The sequence below is a fragment of the Platalea leucorodia genome, assembly GCF_965183815.1.
Source record: "Platalea leucorodia genome assembly, chromosome: 1".
NCBI classification, from domain to species: Eukaryota; Metazoa; Chordata; class Aves; order Pelecaniformes; family Threskiornithidae; genus Platalea; species Platalea leucorodia.
This window is the reverse complement of record NC_138823.1, coordinates 78,997,293-79,023,978: the sequence shown is the minus strand read 5'-3', so window position 1 is coordinate 79,023,978 and position 26,686 is coordinate 78,997,293. Positions and strand designations below refer to the sequence as shown.

Sequence of the window (26,686 nt, the reverse complement as noted above, 5' to 3'; positions counted from 1 at the left end):
CAGTAATGTGACTGTCCCAAATCTCACTGTTTAACTAAGTAATGTTTTCTGTACCGTGGATGGCACTTCTCATCATGTGAGTTGTATGCTATGGAGCTGCATGAATTTGGAGATTCTCAAAATACCATGTGCCCATTATGCTAATGAAAAATATATTGATAGTAAGGGGGTTTATACATACACAACTGAGGAACAATGACTCAAATCATGTATCTGAAAGTGTTAAAGAAAAATGAATGAGCAAAGTCACTGTATGCAGGCGGCACACTTATTTTCAAAATAGGTATGTAATTTCCACCCACTCTCCTGCATTTTTGGGATTGATTCCCATCACTCCCCACGCTGCAATGTTTAAACAGTGTCTTTCAGGCTGTTCAAATTGTATTTTCATACACTAACTGTAAAGTAAGGTGCTGGCTTTTGTTTGAATTTACACCATGCCTCAATATTTTATGTTGAATGGCTAGCACAGAGGCTGGATAGGCACCTAGGAAAATAGTTTTATGATTAAAAAACCAGTTGCAGCAGGTCCTTGGCAAGCTCCTCTGTCATTTTTATTGGCAGAACTTGAAGCTACGTGGGTCTTTGTCCTGTGCCTAGCAAGTTGAGTGGAGCTCTGGCTGCCACTAACCTCAGTTCAGCCCTACTACTTTTATTTCAAGGACCTGCCTGGCAGACTTCTGTCTGATAATAAACTCAGTCCAGTGTGATCCTTGTGAGAAACAATGGCTTGATCACAGCAGCATGTTTCTCTCTTTAAATCTGCATCCTGGCTTTTGGTATCGTAACATCTCAAATGGAAAGCAAATAGTAACTTGGCTTAAGCAAGTGTCCTGATGCCAAAAGCCACCATCAAAAAAACAGAAACAAATAAAAAATTCAAAACTGAAATGCCGTGTTACGTAGTTTATGACTAAAGTAAATCTGAATAACTTGCCTATATTACAAAATTGGGACTGCTTCTTGAGCATCTCAGCTGGAAGCCTGAACTATTGCAGTAGAAAACAAGGCTCGTCTGAGACTTGGACAGAGCACTTCAATAATGCATTGCTGTATCAGATGTGCAGAGTTACTGATGAGCAGAGTAGGAAAGACAGGCTTGTTCATTTACATTTATGCTTATTCATCTGGGAAATACTCATCAAGTGTAGTTTTTCCAACTGAGATACTTAAATTCAAAGCTGAAGCCGAGTACTGTTTTCTTTGATACTTATTTCGGCAAATAGTAGTTCATCCAATTTAATGTAATTTTAATTGTCTCATTTTACACTGACATTATTAACAATGCCACATAATGTGATTTTGGGTAATGTTGTCAAAGGAAGAAAATGGGGGAGACCTACTTGTGTTATAAAACCAGTAAGCTTGTTCCAACCAGTGTTATAACCACAGGACAAAATTGTGCTTTATATCTCTTTCAGTCTCCTTCAGAGTCTCTCACCCTGCAGCTTTCCCTCAGAGACAGGCATAGCATCTCCTATTGGAATCACAGTGACCAACCACTCATGTTTGCTCTTTGGGCCAAAGAGAAATCCCACCTGTGTTTGGCATTATGTAAACCTTTATCTTGAATGGAAGACTAACAAGATGACTGAATCTATTCAGAAACAGCATCTCCAAAGTAAAATGCTTGTCTAACCCTCTGCCTAAAGGCAGAGTTAAGGAGAAAAACAGTAAAAAGGCATTTATTCATGCATCAGTTCTAATTGTAACCTCAGTCTTTCTCTGTAACTATTTGTTTGTTCCCTTTTCTCTGTCTGATTTCCAGTTGTGGGTTATCTGGATTCCTGTGTGATCTCCTAATCTATATGTGGCCTTTCTTGCCTGATAGTACTTGCTGACTCTGAGCCGTCTCTAGTTTCCCACTTGTCTGTCTGCCTGTTTTTAGACTAGAGGATCTTCAATATTTTCAGTAGGGTTCCCGATCCAGGGCTTAGCCTTGAAAAGGATAAATCATTCTCTGCCTGACTGGAGATTGATAAGGGATATTTTCTGCTAAGTGTCCGCTTTATTTTTAATCTGGAGTCTCTGTCTATGGCTTTTACTCCTTGCTTGTTCTCTTTTTTTCACCTCTTTTGTCATGGGCAGACACTTGAGCCTACATGCTGTATTCATAAAAGAAGCTTTCTGAAAACTGTGGAGTTCAGCTTAAACTCAAACATGATGGTCACGGGACCTTCAAGGTAGGGAGGAAACTCGTGGAAGCCAGAGAGAAATGATTGAAAGACAATGATAGAAATGTTCAGAACTAGGTGAAGACTACAACCTGATAATTTTTGAGGCTGGGTGAGAATTTTGATGATGAAAAAAAAAGTGAATTCTGTCCAATCTTAGTGAGCTGGTCCAGCCAAAGTAAGGGAATCTGGGATTATTCTACAAAATGTCAGCGCATTTTAACATTTCTTGAAGGAAGCATTTTGAATTTTTCTTCTGGAATAGTTTGATTTTGAATAGACTTTGGCTTATACTAAGAGGGAAAACAGCTTTAGAAACTCAAACAAGGAATAGTCTAAACATTTTGGATTACACTAAACATTCAGTTGATATTGAATTATTTAGAAGAACGAACAAGAACATTTTCTGTATTTGCTTTGTCAGACAAACTGAAATATCCATTGTTTTTACAGCTCTGTCTGGGACCTTGTCCTGCTGGCCATTGCAGCGTTGTGCTGGCAAGTAGAAATGGTTTCATCAGGACAGGGAGAGTAGAAGGGAGATCATTCATAGACTTTAGATAGACATTGGTAGACTTAGATAGATGTAAGCTTTCACGTAAAAATTTGTATGCACAGCTGCGGCTAGATTGGCTCATAAATGTTAGCTGGATAAAAAAAGCTCTGAAACTATTGAAGAGTCGAGTTTATAATTATGTTTGGACTTCCAAATGCTAACTCCTGTTTCTCTGCGAGACTTTTTAGGCATTTATTCCCTCTACTTTCTGAGCTTGGATTTGCTAACATCACAGTTTGATGACGTTTTGATCTTCAAAATGTACCTCAGACCCAAATCCCTTCCTTTTTTGTTTGGTGGGTGCTTTGAAAGGTGGGACATCGTTTTCATTATTCCTCGTGAAAAATTCAAAGCTCTGATTTTGGCATCTGTGTCACACGAATAAGGTCCCTGCTGTAGGCAGAACGGTGTTTCTGTCTGGCAGGTCCATAGCTAGTTCCATGAGACAGTGAATCTATTTATAATATGGAATGAGGACAAGGCTCAGAAAAGGCTTAAACATAGACAACACAGCAATGTGATTCCTGGGCTGGTGCCATGTAAGTGGAAGCAGGTGGCTAGCACTTCAATGCAATCAATGCAGTATCAATCGAGCACCAGAAAGTGAATACCAAAACCTGAAGCCTCTGTTACTGATTTGAAGTAGCTTGTTTGTTTGTTTGTTTTTGAAAGGATTTTTACTATAGATCAGCTAAAAATATGTATGGCAAGTAGAAATGGATGTGCATGGAAGTGCATGGATTAGCAAGGAGCTCCTAACTGAACTCAGAAGACATAAAAACGAATTCTACAAAAGAAGGGGAAGGTGACCCAGGAGGAGTGTAGAGTAGCTGTCTGATCTTGCAGGGATAGGCTTAGGAAAGCCGAGGTTGACCTTTAGTTGAATCTGGGAAGGGATTTGAAGAGCAACTAAGGATTCTACAAGTACCTCAGCAGCAGAAGGGAGACTGGGGCAAATGTGGGCCTGCTGCTCAATGGGCGGGGGGAAGTGCTGACAAATGACATGGAAAAGGCCAAGATACTCAGTGCCGCCTTTACCTCAGTTTTTGCCAGTAAGACCAGCCTTCAGGAATCCCTGGCCCCTGAGATCCATGAGAAAGTCTTATCTCTTCTTTCAGTGCTGTCTTTTCTTACTGTTCTTGTGGGGCAGCATCCAAGATATCTCACCCTCAGTCTTTTTCCCTTCCCCTGTTGCAAACATCAGCCTGCTCCAAAGAGATCTAAGTGTCAGCAGTGGATACGTATTACATTTCCCTGACTTCTCCTAGTAGGAGTGGCAAACTAAAAAAGGCCAGTGCAGATAGCAAGAATGTGTTTATTGCATGGGCACCGGTATGGACACAGAGTGTAGCCAGGCAACAAGAAAACAGGACTTTCATTTATCAGACAGGACGCAGAACGATCTCTAGACATTCTTCCCTCTGCTTTGAATCAGGGAAAGCAGTTTGAAAAGGGAAATGTGCAGAATATGCAAAATTTTGCATAAGGGAAATTTCTGCAGGAAGAACAAATCAGAAGTGGGGAGTCACATACATAGAAAGACAAATTCAGATTCAGGTAACGTGATTATGAGCTCTGACTTGTAACCTGCCTAGAACAGAACAGATTCTAAGTTACTCCAAAAAAGTGCTTCCTGTGTAAAATAAACAACATATGAGGGAAGAGGAGGCAGTGTGTGCTGCCTGAACCTGGATGTTATAATAAAAACAGAATGCATTTTGGGTGTAGTAAAGACCTAAGACAGGATTTAGATTCTTAATTTTATTCTCTTAATTTAAAAAAAAAAAAAAGACTTGGTCCATACTTGATAAGCATGTCATATTATTTCCCTTGATATGAAGAATAACTTTAGTGATGTTAATTATAAATGATGTTCAAGTTTCATATTTGCTGAAATTTAAACAGAATCAAAATATATAATATTGATGAAAGTTTAGTGCTTATTTGACATAAATTAAGCTAAGGCTGATAATGGGTGGTGTAGCTCTATTTGGAGTTGTAATTAGAAGGTTGTATCGATGCCTGTACTGGGTCAGATCATACCTAGTGTATTGTCTTGCCTTCAGCCCACGGCAGGTGCCTAGGAAAAGCCTAAACATGTAATGGTATTTCCTCAGAAAACTTTCCCAGCTATTTGAAAGCCAGGAGCTTCCTGAGATGAAGGTAATGTCTTGGATGGGTTTTTATCCAGTCAGCTTTTCAGGTGTCACAGGGCATTTGCAAAGTGGGGTAACCACAGGAACAGAACCACACCACTCAGTGGCAGGAATTTTAATAATAATTAAACAATTATCTGTGTTTGATTCGTTTTTGTAGCACAAAATAGAATCATATAATGAGAGCAGGGTGGATTTAATCAAGAGCTCACGTACCTGAGTGATATTTTCGTGTCGGCTTCACCTTATGACATTTAACTCACGTCCACTTTTTGTATCTTCATTGTCCTGTGAAAAAGAGTTTTGCAGCTCATCTCATGAAGAACTTCTGTATTTTATATCATTAAATATTCTTTACTATTCAAAGAGCAGTGAATACACCTTTAATTCACTGTTAAAAATCAGTGAACAGTATTCCTTGCACACCTTTCTCATGATTGTATAACTGTCTATTATCTCTCTCCTCAGATGTCGTCTTCTCTAGGCTGAGGAATCAGTCTATTTAAATCCTACCTTGTAGAGAAAACACAAAAAGCTGGAGGTATTTTGTCCCCTTTCTATGCATCTTTCCTAGTTCTACTTTCAAATTTGAAATTGGAGGTTGGATCAGAAATGCACAAACTATTCAAAATAAAGGGTTAAATGGGTTTATTCCATGGTACAAAGATGTTTTCTAGTCTTCCATACTTCTCATAATTTAGTCTAAATTCCTTTTTTTGTTATTGTAAGTTAAGATCTCATTCTTGAATAGTAATGTTCAGTTCAGAGCCCATCGCTGAATACATGAAATTAAGTAATTTCATTATTTAAGGTTCTTTTTCCTGGTGTGCAACACTACATTTATTAAAACTGCAAATTAAATTCAATATAGATAACTAACCATTCAGATTTTTAATGGTTTCCTAGAACTCTATACAGTCAGCTCTCTGCTAACCTGAGTAACTTGGTATCTTTAGCAAGTATTGTCACTTCACTGTTCATTCTCTTTTCTGCATCACCTAAGGATATGTTCAGCATTTAAAAGTTCTGAGGAAACAGTCGTTTATAAGTTTCTGTGGGTCTCAACTGCTGACCTCCTCCCCTCTGAAAATTGACCATATACCTACCCCACCTACTTTTTAACCTCTTCTTTATCTGTGGAAGAGCCTTCCCTCTTATGCTCTGATTGCATAGTTTCTTGAAGAGGTCCTTAAAGGTCCATTGGTAAAAGAACTTGTCCAGTGCCTGTTGGAAATCCAAACAGAATGTATCATCTGGATATCCTTTATTCATACTTTGTCCATATCCATATCTATTTTTTGAGACAGTGTTGTTATAGGAGGTTATTCCATTCCAGATGCAGGACTTGGCCTTTGTTGAACTTTATGACGCTCCTGTCAGCTTATTTCTCCAGTCTGTTGAGGTGCCTCTGAAAAAACAGCCCTGCTCGCCAGCATATTGATCTCCCATTTTCTCTGATTTTTCTATAATTTACAAACCTGCTGAGAATGCACTCTGTCCCATTATCCAGGTTGTTAATAAAGACATTAAACAGTATTGGCCCAAATATCAGTCTTTGACTGACTGATAACTGGTTACCAGATGGATTTTGTGCTGCTGAATGCAACCCTTTAAGCCTGATGATTCAGACAGTTTTTCACTTGTGTTATCATCTATTAATCCAGGCAATATCTCAATAGCTGGGCTGTAAGGATACTACAGGAAACAGTAGCAAAGATATTGCTAAAGGTAAGGTAAAACAGTGTGCACTGCTCTCATTGAAGAAGGCAATCAAGTTGGTAAGGTGTGATTGCCATTGGCAGATCCCTCCTGGCTGTTCCCAGTCACCTTCTTGTCTTCCATGTGCCTGGACATGGCTTCTAAGATGACTTGGTCCATAACCTGCTTGGGGACTGAGGTGAGGCTGACAGGCCTGTAGTTCTCCAGGTATTCCTTGGTCTTCTTGAAGACTGGTAGACAAATATAATTTTTCTAATTGTCAGGAACTTCCCCCCATTGCCATGACCTTGAAAAGTTGATAGAGAATGGCCTTGCAATGGCTTTGGCCGACTCCTTCAGTACGCTTAGATGCTTCCAGTCTGGTCCCATGGAATTGTATACATTCAGTTAGTTTAGATGTCCCCTAACTCTGATCTTCCTCTGCGTTTAGTAATGCTTCACTTCCACAGACTCTGCTAGTAGGCTCAGGGACGTGGCAGACCTGTGGGCAGGTCTTATCAGTGAAAACTGAGGCAAAGAAGGTACTGAGTACCTCAGGTTTTTTTTCCAGTCCTCAGGTACCAAAGCAGTTGTAAGCTAAAGGTCTTTCACTGATTCATAGTTCAGCACTTTCATCTCTGAATTCCTTTAATATTCTTGCATAAATAACCATCCTGAAAATCTGTTGCTTGTCATTTTGTCTGTATTCTATAACCTCTTGTAACAGCACTGTGCTTTGGGACAGTTTTTGATGAGCAGCCCCGCCCATTCTGGGTTGAGAACTTCCTTGAGCTTTTCCATGATGAACTTGGGCGGGAGGGGGAATATATTTTCTTCTGGTGTGGCTTTATCTTCTTAATCACTTCTTTGATCATTTACTGCTTCTGTGAACTGTCAAGCTTCCTGCTTTCAATGTGTTTGAAGAAGGATTTATTAGTAATATTTATGGCTTTTGCAAATTATTCTTCAAGGTCTTTTTGGTCTACATTGTTAGGTTTTTACATTCACCTGCCAGAGTTTTGCTCTATTGTTTTCTTCATTTTGACACTGCTTTAGTTTTCTGAAAGATGCTTTCTTCCTTTTATTAACTACTTCTGCCCTGCTGTTAATCTATGCCAAGTTTACTTTTGCCCTTTCCCTCATGTCTTTTTTTTGATAGGTAGTGTTCATTTGTCCTGTGTCTCCAGCTAGGTATCCTTGAATGCTGCCTGCAAAACTTTAACTCTCAGCTGCCTCAGTTAGCTCCTTTTTATCAAGCTTCTTCATACTGAAGTTCCCTATTATGAAGCAGAACATGCTGTAGTGGATTTGGGTATTCAGTTGCTCCTGCACTGATGCTGAATCTAAGTACATTGTGGTTGCTGTTACAGTGCTATTCCTGCATGCTACTCAGGACAAAATGAAGAGTTGCGTCTTCACTCTTGGGCCTCATGTTGAGTTGCTTCGTGAAAACCTTGATTTGTGTCTAAAAATTTACTCTTGCTGCCAGGCTTCAGCGTAATGCATACCCAGACTTTCTGAGGGTAACGGAAGCCCACCATTGCTGCTGCACTTTTGGACCTCCTAGCATCCCTCAGAATATGCATTTGTGGAGATGACCTGTTGCACTGGAGAGGATGCTCATCTACGTACCCCAATCACTTCTTTTCCTAGCTGGGCACTGGAGAGAGGTTTTCCTTTTTCTGTTTCCCTTTCTATCCTTGTTTTATTTCCATAAGTAACTTTGAAGATGATGTATGGCATGAGTTATGGATCCCACTAAACTTGTCTCAGCTTTCTTTGTGCAATACCTGATGGTCAAATCACCGCTGTACCTCACTTCTTTTTTGTTGTCTTCTCTGCTCCCGTACATTAGCTTAAGCAGAGAGAACCCAACACTGGATCATTTTCCTCTTGTTCTGCTCAGTCACCTGCTACCACATCACTGGGACTTCTCTCTTGGGTATAGTACTGTCCTGGAGTGTCCCTGAAGGTCATCTCAACAGATGCCTATATCTCTTTATCTAATTCTTCAACAGTTCAGTGCTGTCACTGTCCCTTTGTAGGCGTTTGCAGTGAACTTTTCCATCTCACTCCAGTTGAGGATTCTGCTCAACTACAGCATGTCATTTTCTCAGAAAAGGCCAAAGATACTTGCCCTATCTGCCCACTGGCGTACGTAATCATGTGTGATAATGAGATACTCTGCCCTTTCAGAGACACAGCATATTTACTCTGTGTGACTGCCAGTAATATTAGCTAGCGCCCTCTCTTCATCCAGTCCTGCTTCCACTTGTGGTGTTTAGGTTGAGGACCAGGCATGAAACATGTAACGTGGGAAGTAAAATTAAAATTGTGTTGACTTGTGCTAAGATACAAAAGAAATTTTATCTCTACTCCCTGTGCAGCACAATACATCTGCCTCTTGTGTGCAGAAAGTAGCCAAACCATTGAAATTTTTGGCTTGTTCTGTTGTTTTAATTTATACAAGTGCATGTTTCAGTTTGGAATTGAATCTGAACAGATTAGCATTTGTGGAGAACCTACCTCCTAAAATAGACGAACTTTGATAAGAGATGTTATTGTGGTGGGGACAGTGGGAGGGATTTGAAAGCATGCATTTTAAGTATGTTCAGACTGTTACCAAGTCAGAATTGTTATCTGTGCTCTGCCTTGCATCACATCTGCATTATCACCCCAGAATTCTTGAGATACCAATCTCTCTTCATGAAAACAAGAACAACAGCCAAGTAATTGAGATTCCTGCTTGGCTTATCACATTTGGAAAGCTAGCATTCTTTCAACAGTAGGACATGACAGGCTACATCTATACTAGAAAAATAATGTATGTTAGAAAATAACTTTCAGCTAGCACAACATCAAACATGATTTTGTATGTAATTTAGATTGAGATTAAAAACATTTCTTGCACTCTATCCATTTATTGAGACAAGTTTGTATTTATTGATGCTATGACTAATGTATATGGGAAGCTACTCATGTGAGCGTTAGGAGGCATTTGTTGGGTTAGTGGACTGGTTAGTTAAAATGTGCTAATTGAGTTAGCACATTTTGTGAGTTAATTCTACCATAGAGGAGTTCATGGATATGTTTGGAAGGAAGGAATTCAGTTGATGAGTACAAAAACAATTCCTAACTGCCATTAATCCTCTGCAGCAGTTTGCTGGCAGTGGAATTGGGACAGTGGAGTAAGAGAAAATGAAAACTAGCAAAGACTAAAGCCTTATGTCTTCGTCTTCCTCTTCCTATTTTTGCTTACTGGTATGATAGCTTTTATTTTACATTACTTCTAGTTTAGGTGCTTTCATATTCTAATACAGCTGTGCTTCAAGTGTTCTCCTGCTCTAGCAGTTAGTTCCAACTGTGAGGGGGGCAGTCACTGCTCTAAAATGAAGCATATACCCATCTCATTTGGGGGTAGCCTTTTTTCCTTGTATAGTTTACTTGTTTGCTTTAATATTACTATTACTGGTGTTACTGTTATTGTTGCTATTAGTACTAGCAGCAGCAGTTTATCTTTTAGGGAATGCATGATGTTCTTGCCAAGGGCATTTTTTTTGGTGGAATTTATTTTGAACAATTGAGTTTTCTTGCCTGAGGACATCAACCATTGCTGTAGAGTTATTGAGATGTTATTTAATCGTCCCAGAAAAATGAGCAAAAAAAAATGCAAAATCCAACCCACATACCTTCATAATCCTAATTCTGTTCTGAAGTTTTGCTACCCTGATAACTTTGTAAAATCAGAAGTTTCTTCTGGTCAGGCACAGAATAGAACTTCTCAAAAAGCTGCCTACTATGTTATCTTATTTTCACTGCAATTGCTTTGTGATTGTGTGTTGAAAGAAGAAAGAGGCAGAAAAGAATTATACAAATAGAACAATTTCCTCTACTCTCATTCTTACAAACAACTTCTTTTGCTTATATTTTCTTCTCTAGAAGTGGAAAATTTCAGTCTAAATGGTGGAGGTTTGGAGGTTTCAGAAAGATGTGAAGTAGCAAGAAGATTTAGAAGCAGATTATTATACTAAAGGTCTGGTTAGCCCTATTGATTAGTTATAAAAATATAATCTGTGTTAATGGATCGTCATCATTTTCAGTGTAATTCAATCTATTGTGTAAGAATGGAAACACGCATATATAGTATGCATCAGAATCAATACTTTTCAAAGATAAAGTGTCTGTGAGAAGAACTTATTTTTTTCCTGAACTGATTTTTCGGCAAATAGAGAACATTATGACTGAAGATATTCATGTTGGGTTTTGAGTGATATGAAGAGGGCAGCATGCAAACTATTACCAAAAAGAGTGCAGATCGAAGTAAAAATTTGACACACACACATATAATAATTCCATAACAAAAATTATATAATTTTTATATAATGTATCTCTATAATGTATACACCCATGTAATAATTCCATAATTCCAATACAGTAGCATGACATTCAAGTTTTTGGGTTTTTTTGTTGCTTCTGTTTCTCAGTGGAGTAGCTGGTCCTTGCATGCAACTCACGTTGAAATCTCTCTGCCACATCTCACTATAGCATAGATTTTGTGGGATTATCTGGAACTTTTTTTTCACAGAGCTGCAACTTTCAAAATCATTTTGGATTAATAAAAAAAGGGTGTCTAGCTATGAATGTTGTTTGGAGTAGGGAAAAGTGTGAGGAGGAAGGAGTGGCAGAGAGGAGCAGTTATGGGCTGACCACAGCCCCCGATTCCCCATTCCCCCGCACTGTTGGGGGGGGTGCGGGTAGAGAAGTCCGGAGTGAAGGGATGAAGTTGATCCTGTGAAAAGGTGGTGGTGGTGGGGAAGTGTTTTGGATTCATCTTTGCTTCTCACCATCCTACTCTATTTTTAATTGGCAACAAAATGAATTTATGAGAAAGCAGCTGGGTGGGCATCTGGCAGCCAGCCAAGCAGCCTACATCCTAGCATGGTTTTTAAATATACGCACACTCTTCTTTCTGTCCCTCCTTCCCTCTGCTTTCTCATTAACTCACAGATTAGAATTAATATTAAAAATATCTGAATTCAAAGCACCATGATTAACACAGAATACTGATAGCCTGGATGAACGTTGCCAGAAATTATCTAGTGCTACTTCTAAGAGCGTGGCTAGGAAAGAATGCATTGTTTTAATCCATTTGAAAAGTTATGGGGGCATTGTCTTTGAAAAGATCTGGCAGTGAGACAGAGACGTGTCTTAGGTAACTGATGTGAAGTTCCTCTTCTGCTTGAGGGATTGGTTATGTAGACTCTCAGTCAGAGTTAACATGCGGGCCACAAGGATGTCTCTACCCTGGTTTTAAAAACGAGGATCACTCGGTTTCCTTTGCCACACAGAGCAAGCAAGATTCACTGATGTGCCTGCTCCTTTTTTGTAGGACAGTTCATGTATTGTAAAGCTAACGTGTGGGTATTCATGTCTTTCCTTTAGCATAGACTCAGGTGGCTTTAGGTAAAGCCTTATTGTCTCCTTGAAGATCCAAGGCAGTATGAGTCTGTGTGCTGGGAAACAGTTGAAAATTCAGGGCTGAAGTGTATTTCAAGAAAAGTTATTACAGGAAAGTTTCATTTGGTTCTGTCAGAGTTTAGGCCTCAAATGTATTCCCTGAGGAGGCAATAAGCTTGCTTGCGTTGCAGGTTCATTTTAAATGAGTTCCCTCTTCTTCTTTAAATCTTTATTTTCTTTAAGTCTTTTCACCCCCCAACTCTTTGATTTGTAGCCGTTCTGTTTTCAGAGTGAAAGAAAGATGTCTATAGATGCAAGCTTTACCATGAGTCTTGGGCTCTCTGTGAGTTTTTATGTGTTCCTTGAATTTGGGTAAAAGAACTGAGTAATTTCAGTAGGCACTGAAAAATTTCAGCAGGCATTTTCCATTGGAAAAAACCTCTACTGCAAGGAGAGGTTACAGAATCTGCAAGGAGACTGACAGACTATTCATAACGTTGCTATTAAAATCTCATGATATCTTTCAAAAGCATAACAAGTCTTATTTCTTGAACTCTGTGAATTTTGGTTTGGCCACTGTTAATACCTAGAGCTTCTTAATTGTGCATCACACTGAATATTGTGGAGAAATGCTAAGCAAATAGTTGTGCCATTGAATTGTTTTAAAATAATACATATTCCTCCCTGCACTTCAAGGCAAATAAAAATCCAGGGGTGGTTTTTTTTATGAAGTCTTTTTTTTTTTTTTTTTAATCAGAGATAAAGATTATCCTTTATTTTTTTCCCTCAAAAATACTGAGAAATCTTTATTTTGATACACATTACACTTAAAATAGAAAATGAATTTTGAGTTTTTGGAGCTTTCTGACTTTGCAGCTTTGTAGAGGTGCACTCAGCCTGATCTGAGTTTCAAACCCATTTCACTATTCACAGGAAAGTAAGAGCTGTAAATGAATAGACTTTGGTCTAATTCTGAAGTTCTTCAGTACTTCAGGCATTATGCTAAGGGGGTTTCCTATTATAAACTACTGTGCAGAAGCAATCCCTTTTCTATAGAGAATATTGAGAATGTTTACAATTTATACCCTTTCTCTGTTCTTCTTAGACAAAACTCCCTTTGATTTTGGAGTGTTTTGCTATAGTAAAAGCTCTGGGATTTGGAACACTGACTTCAAAGGACTCACTTCTGCAGAAAAAGCACAGGAGAATTTTTAAGAAATAATTCCTAGTAATAAAAAAGTTTTTGTTACTTTCTGTTTATAATGCTAAATTAGTATCCAGTATAAACTGGTGTTAAAAAGCTAAGAGCTATAACATACTCATCAGGGGACAAATTGTTAATAAGGTATAATTTGATGGGGAAAGCTGATGGCATCTGCAAAAAGAAATAGAGCCCCATGGCTGCATAGAAGTGCCTTATTAGCAGTTGCACTGGGCATCCTGTTGAATGAGTTTTATTTATCATGTTTTTATAGCTACTCCCCCTGAGCTTTCAGCTTCTGGGAAAAAAATACCAAAGTACAGTATTGTTCTTCCAATGCAGCAATCAAAGGGTTTCTAAACCATGAAAAATGGAAAACAGGCTATGGGAGGAGGAGGAGAACATCATACAGCTGGTTCAGAAATAAATTTCTTCGATTAGGGTCCCTGTGTGAGATTACTGCTGAAATTTGTGTGTGTCACTGAAATTTAGGAGATACATTCTCAACACTTAAGGGCTCCTTTACTTTTACTTTCTTGATATAAATTGAGTTTTGAGCTTTCTGTCATTAGTTTTAAGGGCCTATCACCCTTCCAGTTTATTCCATGGATATGGGTGTTGCTCTTCAAGGTTCTGTCTCATCTATGATACCAGTGTTTTTGTCTCGCTTGATGAGTTCTTCCATGGGTATGTTCTCCATATAAAGCTTCCAGAAAAGTGCCAGCAAAAACAACTGCGTTATTTGGAAGTGCAGATATGGGTCTTTGGGGAAGTGTGATTTTTTTTTTTTTACAAATATTTGGGATTTTTCCTCTTGAAAAACTGCAAAGAAAGGCTGCAGTTAGAAACTTTTGCCAAATTACTATCACTGTAGAATAATCTAGGAGCTCATCAGTAAAACTCTTCACAAAGCATCTGATACATTTAGCTAGGCAGCAGTGTTTTATGAACTATTTCTCTTTCTTTGTTCATGATCCTCTAATGCTAATGGGTCATGCAGTAATAACAAATACAGAATTCCCAGTCTGTACACCAGGCATCACATCACACAGATTGTGATTGTTTTTACCCTCCTCTGTTTTGATTTTAGAACAAAAACTCTTTTGCAAAAATCATCAGAGGTTCACCTGTCACAGTGTGGGTTTGGGTGCACAGCAAATCACTGAGTAACGAGGGCATATACTGAATGGCTATCAGTTATTTATTAAGTTTCATTGCGTAAATACTTTTTAACAGTCTAATTAATGATTAATTGACTGTGTTACACAATCAACCCTATTGTTATAAGTGATTACTCAGTCTGTCAGATAAGAAGTAACATTTGATTACATAGGTCCATCGGTAGTATTTTCTACAAACGTGCTCGTGACCATTTATAACAGATTTCTCAGATTTAAAACAACTGTTAATAATTTATCAAATCTATGAAAATTTAATCACAGTCTGAAATACGAATTGTCTATTTAATCTTTTAAACACTCTTAGAAAGCAATGATTATTTTTTTGTCTCTCTGCCATTAAGAATCCAGTTGATTGGTAGTGGAGATCATCCACTGGGGAAACTGAAAGCATACTGAGTGACTTACCTTCCTTAACGGAGAAATTTTGATGGACTGAGGTTTGTGGTGGTTGGCAATAAATTAAGTTAAATAAAACTCCCTGGGTCTAGAGTGTTTTACCTGCAACATACCCTCTAGCTGGAAGTGTGCAAGGGACACAAAACTTACCCTCTTTATCACATCTTGTTCGTTGTTGTTTTCTTTGGAGCACATTGGCTGGAATTCTTAGGCTGAGTCTAAAGGTTGAGTAGAGCTTCCTACAACTGTCCTATGTCTGCTGAAATATGAGGTCAGCAGGGAGGGAAATATGAGGGAAAAAGCTGGAGATGAATTGTTAAGATATGATGATGATGATTGTTTCAGTGACTGCTTTTCCAAGATTCCTTGTCAACGTGGAATGAGCTAAACACCTTTATCTATAATAGGGGTATTTCTTTCCCTCTAAACAGCCATTCTATTAGCTCTGCAAAAACGGCCAATTATGACTCATTTGGATCTGAATGTTTGTCTCAGAAATTGGATAGAAATGAGCGACTCATTTCACATAGCTAATACTAGGTTACTGGATGTCACTGACCTCCACTAATTAATAACTTAAATGATGTTTAACACATAACCCGGAGGTGAAAAGCTCCATGTGTCATTGACATTACTCCAGGCCATTCAGTTGTGAAAAAAGAAAAAAAAGAAAAATGAACTTCAATTCAGGCTTTTTCATAGCTTCACCATTATCTCAGATTTTCACGACAAAATTATGATTTAAAGTTCCATTATGGGCCTCTTTGTTCCCTCTGCTCCTTCCATTGCAATTGGAGTATATGATGTTCTCTTGGAGTTTTTCCTATTCTGAGCAGATACTCTCCTTAGTTCTTATGCTCCTGTTTGTCTTTCTCACCCTTGATTTCTGTATAATTTAACAGTGCAGCAACACTCCAGTGATTTTCCTAGTAGCTATAGGTTCGAGCTTTCCTGTTTTAATAAGCATCTTTTGCTCTTAGTGTTTAATGAGAATTTTTCTCAGTCTGCTGTTCTTTTTTCCTTTTCTTCACAGCTCACGATATTATCTGTGTGTTGATGACACTCATTTATGTGCCTCTATAATTTTTATTCTTCTCCATATTCTTGCTGGTTTGTGTCTAAGATTATCTTAGCATTTGTCAAATTAAATCCAATTATTTTAAAGTAAACATAACCAAAATAAAAATCACTCTGTTTCTTCTTTCCCCAAGTGAACTGTCAGTCATGCTGCCATCAGCCCTGTTGCCAACTCTTTGGAAATGTGATGGTGTTTTTCATATTGTGTTCCATTTTGCCCCATCCACTTTCTAAATGTGTTATGTATCTATGTGTTATTCTTAAATGGCAAGAAGAAAAACTAATCTTGATTTTCTAAAATCACCTTTCTGGTCAATTAATTTAAGTACAAGGGTGCAGAAAATCTCATGTTTGTATCTCTCTGCTGTTGAACCATTTATTTCTTCACTGGCTTTTCATTGGACAAGATGTACAAATTGGTGATTCTTACATTTCTTCTGTTGTTAGCATTCTGCTTTCTCTCTGCTTTCATTTGTCTAAAATATTCTTACCTTGATTTGTTTGCATGTTTAATAGACTTACATATGTTGAAGTTCCTTCAACAATTTTTGTCTCTTTACTGTCTTGTAAGATGCCATTTTTAGGCTCGCTTTTCAAAATATTTTTATTATTGTAAGTAACAATTATTGTAAAGTCACTGTAATATTTTCGCTAGAACTATAGATGTGTATTACTATGAACAGAATCAAGCCTGCCATCACTAAAGCCTAACAGCAAAACTATTTGAATAAGTAAAAAAGACAAACAAAAATGATGATAAAATTGTTATTCTTTTCCTAATGAGACACTATGTACAAAATTATATACGTACCTATAGAAATACAAAGATTTCCTTTTTGTAGTCTCAGTTATTCACTATGACTTAGAAGATGTTATAAATTTCATCCTCCACCATATCTCTCAGGTTCATCTGTTCTTGTGAGCTTATATCTGGAAGCTGTATTACAGCTATCTTTGACATCTCAGGGGCAAGATACAGTATGTTGACTGTGCCTCTCAGAAATTATTTCAGGAAGGTTTTTGACTTGCACAGTCTTTTGAAGTGTCATACCTTCCTTGGCTGTCTGTGGCTGAAAAGTAAGGAGCACTGATTGCTGGGCTACTTCTTTAATCCTGCATTCATGCCAGCATGGCTGTCTTTGAACAGCAAGTCAGCATGGGGCAAGGTGGCACACCTTGCGGTGCCACCTCCTCCTTTCCCATTCCCATGTTTCTAGCAGCAATGAGTAGGTGTGCAGGAAAATAAACTTCTGCCTGCCTATGCTCAAGGTTGAAACCAACATTTTGTGGCACTCCGGTGCCAGGAGACACTTTTTTTCGCTTACTCTGTTATTTAACCCAGGGGGTTGAGGAGTAGGAAATTACATTGAAGTACCTTTCCCTTCCTTGAAATAAAGAGAATCCTGACATTTCTCATCAGCACCTAGAAGTTTACAACACTATTTGTAAAAAAATAAAGTTAAATGCTGCTTTCAAAAGGTCTTGGAACCTACTAAAATCAATCATCTTATTTGCCAAAAAGCAGGAAATGCTTTAAAATTCAGTGTGCTAACACAGATGTTAAATCTTAAAGGATTCACATGTAATTTATTCAATACATTAAATTTACTGTATGTAGTATAATTTCAGAATGTGCATTAAAAATATGTTATGAAGTCTCATTCCTACCTACTGAATGGCTGCCAAACTTGGTAATATAAGAACATTTTGTTGTTTTACCCCTTCAGCACAATCCTGCATTCAATTTTTAAATGTTCATAAAAACTGTAAAAGCCTCAAAATGCCACATTGGAACATTCAAAACTTTGAAAGTCACAGTGCAACAGCTTTGGTTTTTTGAATAACTCTCTGGGAGCAGGACTGAAAACCCTAGTTCTGAACATACTCAAGTTTTGAGGTGCTAACTTCCAGGTTTGGAACTGCGTTTTCCTCTGTAAACCTGTCTCTGTGAAATATAAACCAAATGGATGTTTTGTGACATTTAGAAATCTTTGCAGAAGACAAAGAGAGGGATACACAGGTGGATGGGTAGGTGGCATTTATGAAAGTTCATTCTTGGGCAGAGTCTTGTGTCATTAAAGACAGTGGAGTAGCCCAACACTGAGGGTTTGTGAAAGACTTAGTAACTCTAAATTCTTCTCTAATTTGCTTAACTTTTAATTTTATCATATTAATTCTGACAATTTTCAACAGCTATTTATTTTCATAGTCAATAAAATAAGCTAATTAAAACTTTGGCTACTTCATGAATTGACAGGGCATGTACTTCTCTCCTCACTTTTTTATATACTTCAGGCCAGTATATTTGAAATAAAATTGACATCAGCTCCTTGAAGCCATATAAAGCTTCATATATTACTTGGTTTAAGTATGGAATTATATATCTATCAGGGGATCTCAGTTCTTACTGAATTCCAAACCCTGGAAAATTTGAGCATGATTTGATGTTTATTTTCATATATTTCACACTGCTTACTTTATAAGAAACCGTAATTTTCTAACTGTGGATGAACAGTAAAAGCTGGTTCTGAACAAATGAAAACACACATAATGTTATTCCCAGGAGAACTGGCTGTTACATGCAGTAATTGGTGGCAAGATACTGCAGTGACTGTAGCCAATTAGTAAAGTTGTCCATACGGTGTGGGACTTCTTGTATGAGCTGCTGGCCTATGGCTTCATATGAAAGCCTAATCAGCATGCCTTTAGTTCCCAGAAACCAGCTTGTCCTGGTGAGCCAAAAAGGAAAGCTATGTTAAAGGGAAGTCCCTTTTTAATATTTTACTCTAGTTTTTCCACAGAGGATGATCACTCTGCGAAGTTGACTGTTTGTCAGCAGCCTATTGGCAAGATAGACAGCTCCAGCAATAATGGCTGCAAGGACACGGGGTCATGACTCTGTGGAAAGCAAGGAAAATGGTGTTTCTGAAGTATAGAGAGGTATAAATCTTTCTTAAGTGGCTTTACATATTTGCTGGAAGCAAGGATGTCATTATACAAAAGCACGCCTTAAAATTTCTGGTAACCATCAAAACCACCACTAACTTTGTGGCTGCTAATTTGCTGCTAATGTCTTGCTGGTATACTTCTCTGTGGCTACATTCTTTCTTTGCATTTATGATCTTGACACTTTCTTTATGGCCTCTACTCAGCTTTTGGACTCCAGCATACATGTTCATTGAGAGGTAATTAGGCAGGCTGCAAGACACCGTCACCAAACAAGTCACAACTTTTTGAAGCCATTCCATTGCTGGACTGATGTGAACAATAAGGCAATATTATTCATGTTTGTTGACATATATTATTATGGTTATTGCCATTATACCCCAACTCCCCAGAGTATTGTTTAAATACATGATACAAGAGATGAAAGCAAGCAGATAATGAAAAAGAAAAAAGGAAATATCATGTAGTTGTTAATTTTTGGCATTGTGTAATTAAACCATCTTCTTTAATGTTATTTTTGCCAGTATCTAATTAGCAGAGCCATCTGCCTAAGAAGTGCTGGACCATCTGTCTGGAATACTGTTCTGTTCATTTTTTGGTTCTTGACTAATTAACTCCTTTCTCTATGAAATGTAATAGTACATTCTGTTTCTACACTTCAAAGAAGTTCATATATAAAAATACATATGGATGTGTACCTGTCTACATATATATGTTATGAGTGTCTGTGTAGCTATAAGAGCATAGTTCTTCCAGAAGATCTGATTGTACTCAGTTACGTGTGCAGCTTCCACTGTAGGTGAAAGCCATGCATTTCTTGTTGACCTGTAAGTACAACTAATACATATCTCACCCAACACATTCTAATTGACCAGTCCTTTCTTCATTGTGTTCAAATTTCAAATTTCCTGTCTGCATTTACAGATTAAAGTTATAATTGTAGAAAGGGACTATATTAAAGTTAATTATCTAGGGGTTTGGTTTTTTTTTCCCCCTTTTGTATTTTGTAATTTTTCTGGAGAATCATAGAATAATTTAGGTTGGAAGGGACCTCCAGATTTCTTGCCTGGGGACATACTTTGTTGCTGCATGTTGGGCATGAAGAGAACCCCTTGACAGTTATTTCTTAAACAGAAGGGACACATGAACATTATTCACTGCTTCTACACTTTCCATGACTCTCTTTTAGTGTTCTGCTAAGGTATTTGGATAAATCAGTTTAGACTGGAGATTTTGTTTTAGTTTCCATTGGAGCTAATTTCTTTGCATTTATTTAGTTTGCCTGCTGAATATACAATAGTTCAACTTTTAAGTAAAACTGTTATTGTTCATCCAAACAGAGAAGTTACTGAAATATGTTTGTTGTTCCAAAGTATATGATTAATTTTAATACAGTAATTTTTAACTTAACATAGTATATTGGGTTTGCATGGCAAGGTTTTGGTAGCTGGGGGGCTACAGGGATGGCTTCTGTGAGAAGCTGCTAGAAGCTTCCCCTGTGTCCGACAGAGCCAATGCCAGCCGGCTCCAAGACGGACCCACTGCTGGCCAAGGCCGAGCCCATCAGTGATGGTGGCAGTGCCTCTGGGATGACATATTTAAGAAGGGGGAAAAAAAACCCCTATGCAATTGCAGCTGGAGAGAGGAGTGAGAATATGTGAGAGGAACAGCCCTGCAGACACCAAGGCCAGTGAAGGAGGGGGAGGAGGTGCCAGAGCAGAGATTCCCCTGCAGCCCCTGGTGAAGACCATGGTGAGGCAGGCTGTGCCCCTGCAGCCCATGGAGGTCCACGGTGGAGCAGATACCCACCTGCAGCCTGTGGAGGACCTCACAGCAGAGCAGGTGGATGCCCAAAGGAGGCTGTGACCCTGTGGGAAGCCCACACTGGAGCAGGATTCTGGCAGGACCTGTGGACCCGTGGAGAGAGAGGAGCCCATGCTGGAGCAGGTTTGCTGGCAGGGCTTGTGACCCCGTGGCGGGACCCACGCTGGAGCAGTTTGTGAAGAACTGTGGCCCGTGGGAAGGACCCACATTGGAGAAGTTCATGGAGGACTGTCTCCTGTGGAAGGGACCCCACGCTGAAGCAGGGGAAGAGTGTGAGGAGTCCTGCCCCTGAGGAGGAAGGAGCGGCAGAGACAGCACATGATGAACTGACCGCAACCCCCATTCCCCCTCCCCCTGTGCTGCTCGGGGGAGGAGGTAGAGAAATTGGGAGTGAAGTTGAGCCCAGGAAGAAGGGAAGGGTGGGGAGAAGATGTTTTAAGATTTAGTTTTTATTTCTCATTATCCTACTCTGATTGCATTAGTAATAAATTAAACTAATTTCCCCAAGTTGAGTCTATTTTGCCCATGACGGTGTATTGGGTCTGGCTGAGATGAAGTTAGTTTTCCCCATAGCAGCCCTCATAGTGCTGTGCTTTGTATTGATAGCTGGAAGGGTGTTGATAACACACCAGTGTTTTGACTGCTGATGAGCGATGCTCAGGCAATATCAAGGCTGTCTCTTCGGAGGGAACATAGCCAGGACAGCTGACCCAGACTGACCAAAAGAATATTCCATATCATATAATGTCGTCTCAGTAATAAAAGCTAGGAGAAAGGAGGAGAAGGAGGGGGACATTGGTTGTTTTTACAGTGCTTGTCCTCTGGAGCAACTGCTACACCTTCTGGGGCCCTGCTTCCCAGGGGGTGGCTGGACATCGATGCTGATGGGAAGTAGAGAATAAAATCTTTTTGTTTTCCTTTTGCTTTTCCGCATGCGGCCTTTGCTTCTGCTTTCATTAAACTGTCCTGATCTTGACCCACGAGCCTCTCGTTATATTTCCTCTCCCCTGTCCAGCTGAGGAGGGGAAGTGATAGAGCGGCTTTGGTGGGCACCTGGCGTCCAGCCAGGGTCAACCCACCACAGACAGTAATTGGTGAGTGATCTCTCCCTGTTCTTATCTTGACCCACGAGCCTTTCATTATATTTTCTCTCCCCTGTCCAGTTGAGGAGAGGAGTTATAGAGCAGCTTTGGTAGGTACCTGGCATCCAGCCAAGGTCAACCCACCACACATACATGCGTATTGGATGTGTGTTTTTCTTCACTTTGAAGATAATAGTTTCATTATATAGCTTGAGTTGGAATTTGTTTCTTCTCTAGTTGGAATTTCGCTCCTCCCACTATCCCTTGAAAATGCCCGGAGGGATTTCAGCTGAAGTTTTTGAAGCATTTTACAAACATCAATGATGTAATGTTTAAAACACTGATAGAGTTATTTACAATTGAGCTTTTACAAAAAGATGCCTGCCATCTGTTTGAAACTTGAGTTCAAACTTAGAGTTAAGTGTACACCAAAGCCACGTTTCTGTTCAGTCTGATTTTATGTCAAATTTGTATGGGCTTTGTGGTTTGTGTATTTTTTTTCAACTGAAGAAAACAATACATGTTCAAAAGTGAACTGTGACTTACTTGTCAGACTATACTGGGTCAAGTTCAAGATGTACCTGTCAAGTTCAGTCTTTAGCATTGGCCACAGTGACTTTCACAGGGCTAAAAATCTCACTGCAGACATTTTACACTGCTCTACTGGTGACTATTACGTAATTAAGGTTTATTTATGTCTACTAGAATGTAGTTATGCTGAAGATTGGGAAATTAGAAGCAAACTAAGCCAAGGCATTAAATTTGTAGAGGTGCTTGAAAGACTTATTGATAGCAAGATTTGTAAAAGCCATGACCTTGTAAATAGTGTCAGCTTGCTATCAGAAACAGCCTGATGTGCTACCATAAATCCTACTCCTTAACCTATGCAGCTGTGTTCTTTGTGGAGATGCGTAGCAGTAGCTGATGTACTACCCATCCTTATTTTCTCTAGCACTAACATTCAAATCCCTGTTTCCTCTTTCCCCAAAGCGAACAAACTTCAGTGTCTATAATTTGGTTCAATGAATTTTGTTGCCAGCTTAAGTAGAATTATAATATTAATTAAAAACAGTACACAGAATGCTGAAGGTTGTGTTTTGCCCTGTGAAAATTGGAGCTTCTTATTAAGAAATGGAGGAAAGAAAAGATCCTAACAGGATAAACTTCAGCTGTGTAGGCCTTCATAGTGAATCAAAGATCCAACATGGTATGCATATCATATTTGCACTGCTCATCTGAACTTCATGGAAATATTAGCAGACGGTATCAAGCAGGAGAATATGTGAATTTAACGCAAGCAGTGGATAACAGTAATATCTTTAAGTAAACCTGGTTTTGCACTTGCTTTCTAAAATAACACAATCCATATGTGTCCATCTGGTCTTTCAGAATTAAAACTTTAAAGTCTTAATCTTCTACTGACAAAAACCACATTGTTATTATTCTGTTGGGACATTTAATTTTTTCTTTATGTGTTGAAGATTCAGGACACATTTTTCTCCTCTTTTTTCCACATTGAAATGATGTTTAACTTCAGGAGTTTTTACCTGTCTTCCCCCTGTATATTACCAGTAAGCTGTGTTGAATATCTGAATTTCCATTTTGTGGGAAACTCCCCCATATATCCTGAGATTAGAAGAAAAAAAATAGTTATATATAGAAATGTTTGTCTATACGTGCTCTTTTCATTTAATCAGTAATATGACATATGTATGCATTACTGAACCATGCGGGAGCCTTAGGGACCAAAGTACAACGGTTTTAACTACTCAGCTCTCTTCAGATACCTTTGTAATATTCTTGATTTGCAGCCTGCTCTGTTGTGGTCTCCTCCAGCAGTGGAACCCAGGGCTATAGGACTATAAATACATTTGATTTCAAAGATGACACTTAGCTTTGTCACCAGTGTGCCTGCACTTATTTCTTGTCCAGACAATATTACTCCTTTGGCGTATGTTGTCGTGAACAGGGTTTTCCCAGAGAGTTTGCCATTTAGTTAGCTTGCAAGCGTATATATTTATATATGGTTACAGTAGTTTATTCTGTTTGGATTCTTGTATGTGCTGTTAACTATGCTATCCAGAAATATTACATAATGTTTTAATATTTAATATCTTTATTTAAATCTATGCATTTCGTGGATATCAAAGAAAGAGAAGAAAGTTTATTTTCAGTTACGCTAATAATGGTATCAGTGATTTTGTGATGTGGTGGTAAAATTATTAATATTTAAGATTTGAGAGGTCTAGCTAAGATGTTTATCCTAATTAAAAGAACATTTGACTAAAAGCTAACAGTTTGTGATTGTTTCCAACTCACTACTTCTGAGCTAAGGTAATACTGGGTGTGCCACTCCCGCAGGTGCCACCAAGAGCCATATCTCTATATTGTCACGTTATTTACCCTTTGATTCCTTCTTAGAACTGTGGCAGTTAGCAAGCTCCTTAAGGAGTCCCCCTCTCCCAGGGATGGATACCTGGCTTTGCTAACATTGAAATTATTGTTTTTCTTCACCTCTTTTCTTTTTTTCTGAAACGGTATATAGGCTGGGCCTCTGTAATCACTTGGCAGAGAACAGGAGAGCAGAGGGGGAGATGCTGTCCCAATGTTCTCTCACTATGATCAGAGTTAATAAAGCTTCTGCCTGCCTTGTCCTAAATTTTACTTGCATTATTATGTGCTTGAAGTTTCCAAATTCTCCAACCATGACCTGCTTGCAGAGATGCATTGTATGCTTTTCTCAGATTTCATGGAAAGCTTGAAGAACTGTCGATTTTGGCTTCTGAATTTCCCATCTCCAAAGTCTGTTGACTTTCTTTTCCAAAACTTTCAGTGCCTGAGAAATGTACTTAATTTGCTTGATTTGTGACATTGTGTAATTTTTGCATTTCATATCTTTCTCCTTCCACTCTTTTACTGTGGACTTAGAGCCAATTGAAAGCTGGGTATTTTGTCACTGAAAATTGATTTATTGATAAACATTTAATCTTTAATCCAGTCTTTCTGTCTTCTGACTTTGTGCTGTTCATGCTTGGCATATTCTTCTCAGTTCAGTTTTGGCAAGAACTTTCCTTCAAACCTTCCTTTTAAGCACCTGTATTCCACTAAATCTTTCTACTCTGACCTCCTCATGGTAACTCTTGCGTTTCTCCGGGCATTTGAAATTTTTTGTGTTGTTTAAAGATAATATATTCAGTATCAGATACTTGTGTCTAGTGCCATATAACATGTAGGTTCAGGGTGTCCTAATGGATCCAAGAGCCGTCTTTTGTACTGCGATCTCCGTTAGGGACGTAAATCACTTCTTGCATTACAGAGTCAAAAGAGTTAAGTCATTGCTGCTTTTTTATCTAACTCTCTATGAGATTTCTTTCATGCTACTAGATACAGCTTATTATAAATGCTAGGGTCATTCACAAGTGGATTCTTCCAGAAGTTTTCAATATATTCCCCAATATGCTGTGGTCATTCATCTGCAAAAGTAAACACTGTAAATAAGAAGGTTTGGGGTAGAGAAATAGAAGTAATGGCATTAGTTTTTATAAGTCTTTTTTTTTTTTTTTTTTTTTTTTTTTTCCCCTGAAATGAGAAAGCTCATTCTTGGGCTTGTTGAAACACAAATCAGAGAGTACTGCATCTTATACTCTGAAAGCATTTTCCCCTTTAGTTTAAATAGGCTTTCACCCTATTATTTTTATTAATTATAGAGTCTACTTGCTATTAATATAGTCTCCATTAAAAGACAGGTACAAAAAATTACCTATATTAAATTTGAATGAATGGTCTTTCATTATTTCCTGGTAAATAAAAATGAAAAAGCTGCGGTTTCAATAATTAAGCAGCATTAGTTAGTTTAGAAATCTCAATTCTTCCTGATAAAACATATAGTGCTTTGTGGCATTTTTATCTAAAGAACACATGGATGTGCACTGTTGAGGTGAAAGAATGCAGAGTGATTTAAAATGCACTCTGACTACACAGCATATACAGGCATTCAAATATGTACATACATTGGGACATAAACACCAAGCATATGACCTGCTCCATTGAACAATAGAGTTCATAAGTCATAGCTGTTGAATGTTAAATATCGAAATAATTGGAATTAACTCATGCAGTGAAATTGTAGTAATGCAGACTAGCCATTACAGTCCTGGCATAAATCTGTTGAAGCAGAGAGACAGCTCAAAAATGAGGATAAATTGTTTCTGCTTTGCAGTGCTCCATTTCACTGTTGTCTTGCATGTGTCTGCTCATTGCTTCTTTCTCTGAAGGGATTAGTCCTTCTGATTAGTGCTGCAGTCATACCTTGAGAAACTAAAATTTCCATGTGATGCTTGAGATAAATACTGCAAAAACAGCAACAAGGCACATTTTCCTATGGCGCGAGGTCTCTCGGCAGAGCTGACCTCAGATGCTGTATTGATGCAGCCTAACTGTGCTGGGGAGAGAGGGTCAGCCTTTCTCTGTGTTCCTAACTGCTTACCTTAATAAGACTCATACAAAAGTGGCTAAATAGCATCAAATGTGATTGTGGTTATTTCTCCTGTAGTGGTAGGTACAGTGAATCATGGGGATGGCCAACTTCACTTCGGATTAAGACACTGAAAAACCATCAGCAGCAAAACTACATTTCCAAGGAGAAAAAGCTTGTAAGGCGATTATGGATAGAGTCACCCACAGCTAATCATCAGTGTGCCTGAAGCACATATCTCAAGCATGGGCTTAGATAGCTCTGAGGTTCATATTTCTGTGTTCCCTGCATTTCTAACTAATTCTTGTTCGTTGCAGGCAGTGGAATGGCAATGTGATGAAGCTACTAAAAGAGCCTGTTACAGTAAAGGCAAATCAAAGGTAAGCATGAGACAGCTGTTCTGCTTTAATAGAATTTATATGTTAATAGCAGGTGTAAGTCAGTGTATAAATCTCTACCTTATG

The 26,686-nt window shown here is 38.5% G+C and overlaps 1 protein-coding gene across 1 annotated transcript in view; it reads left to right on the top strand.

The window, feature by feature from the left end:
* SEMA5A (semaphorin 5A) overlaps window positions 1–26,686 on the top strand; it is a gene marked incomplete at its 5' end in the record, with an annotated part of 346,806 nt that overhangs the window by 163,358 nt on the left and 156,762 nt on the right. Inside the window, 1 exon segment of the mRNA XM_082303954.1 lies at window positions 26,540–26,602. Coding sequence (XP_082160080.1) covers window positions 26,540–26,602 — 63 coding nt within the window.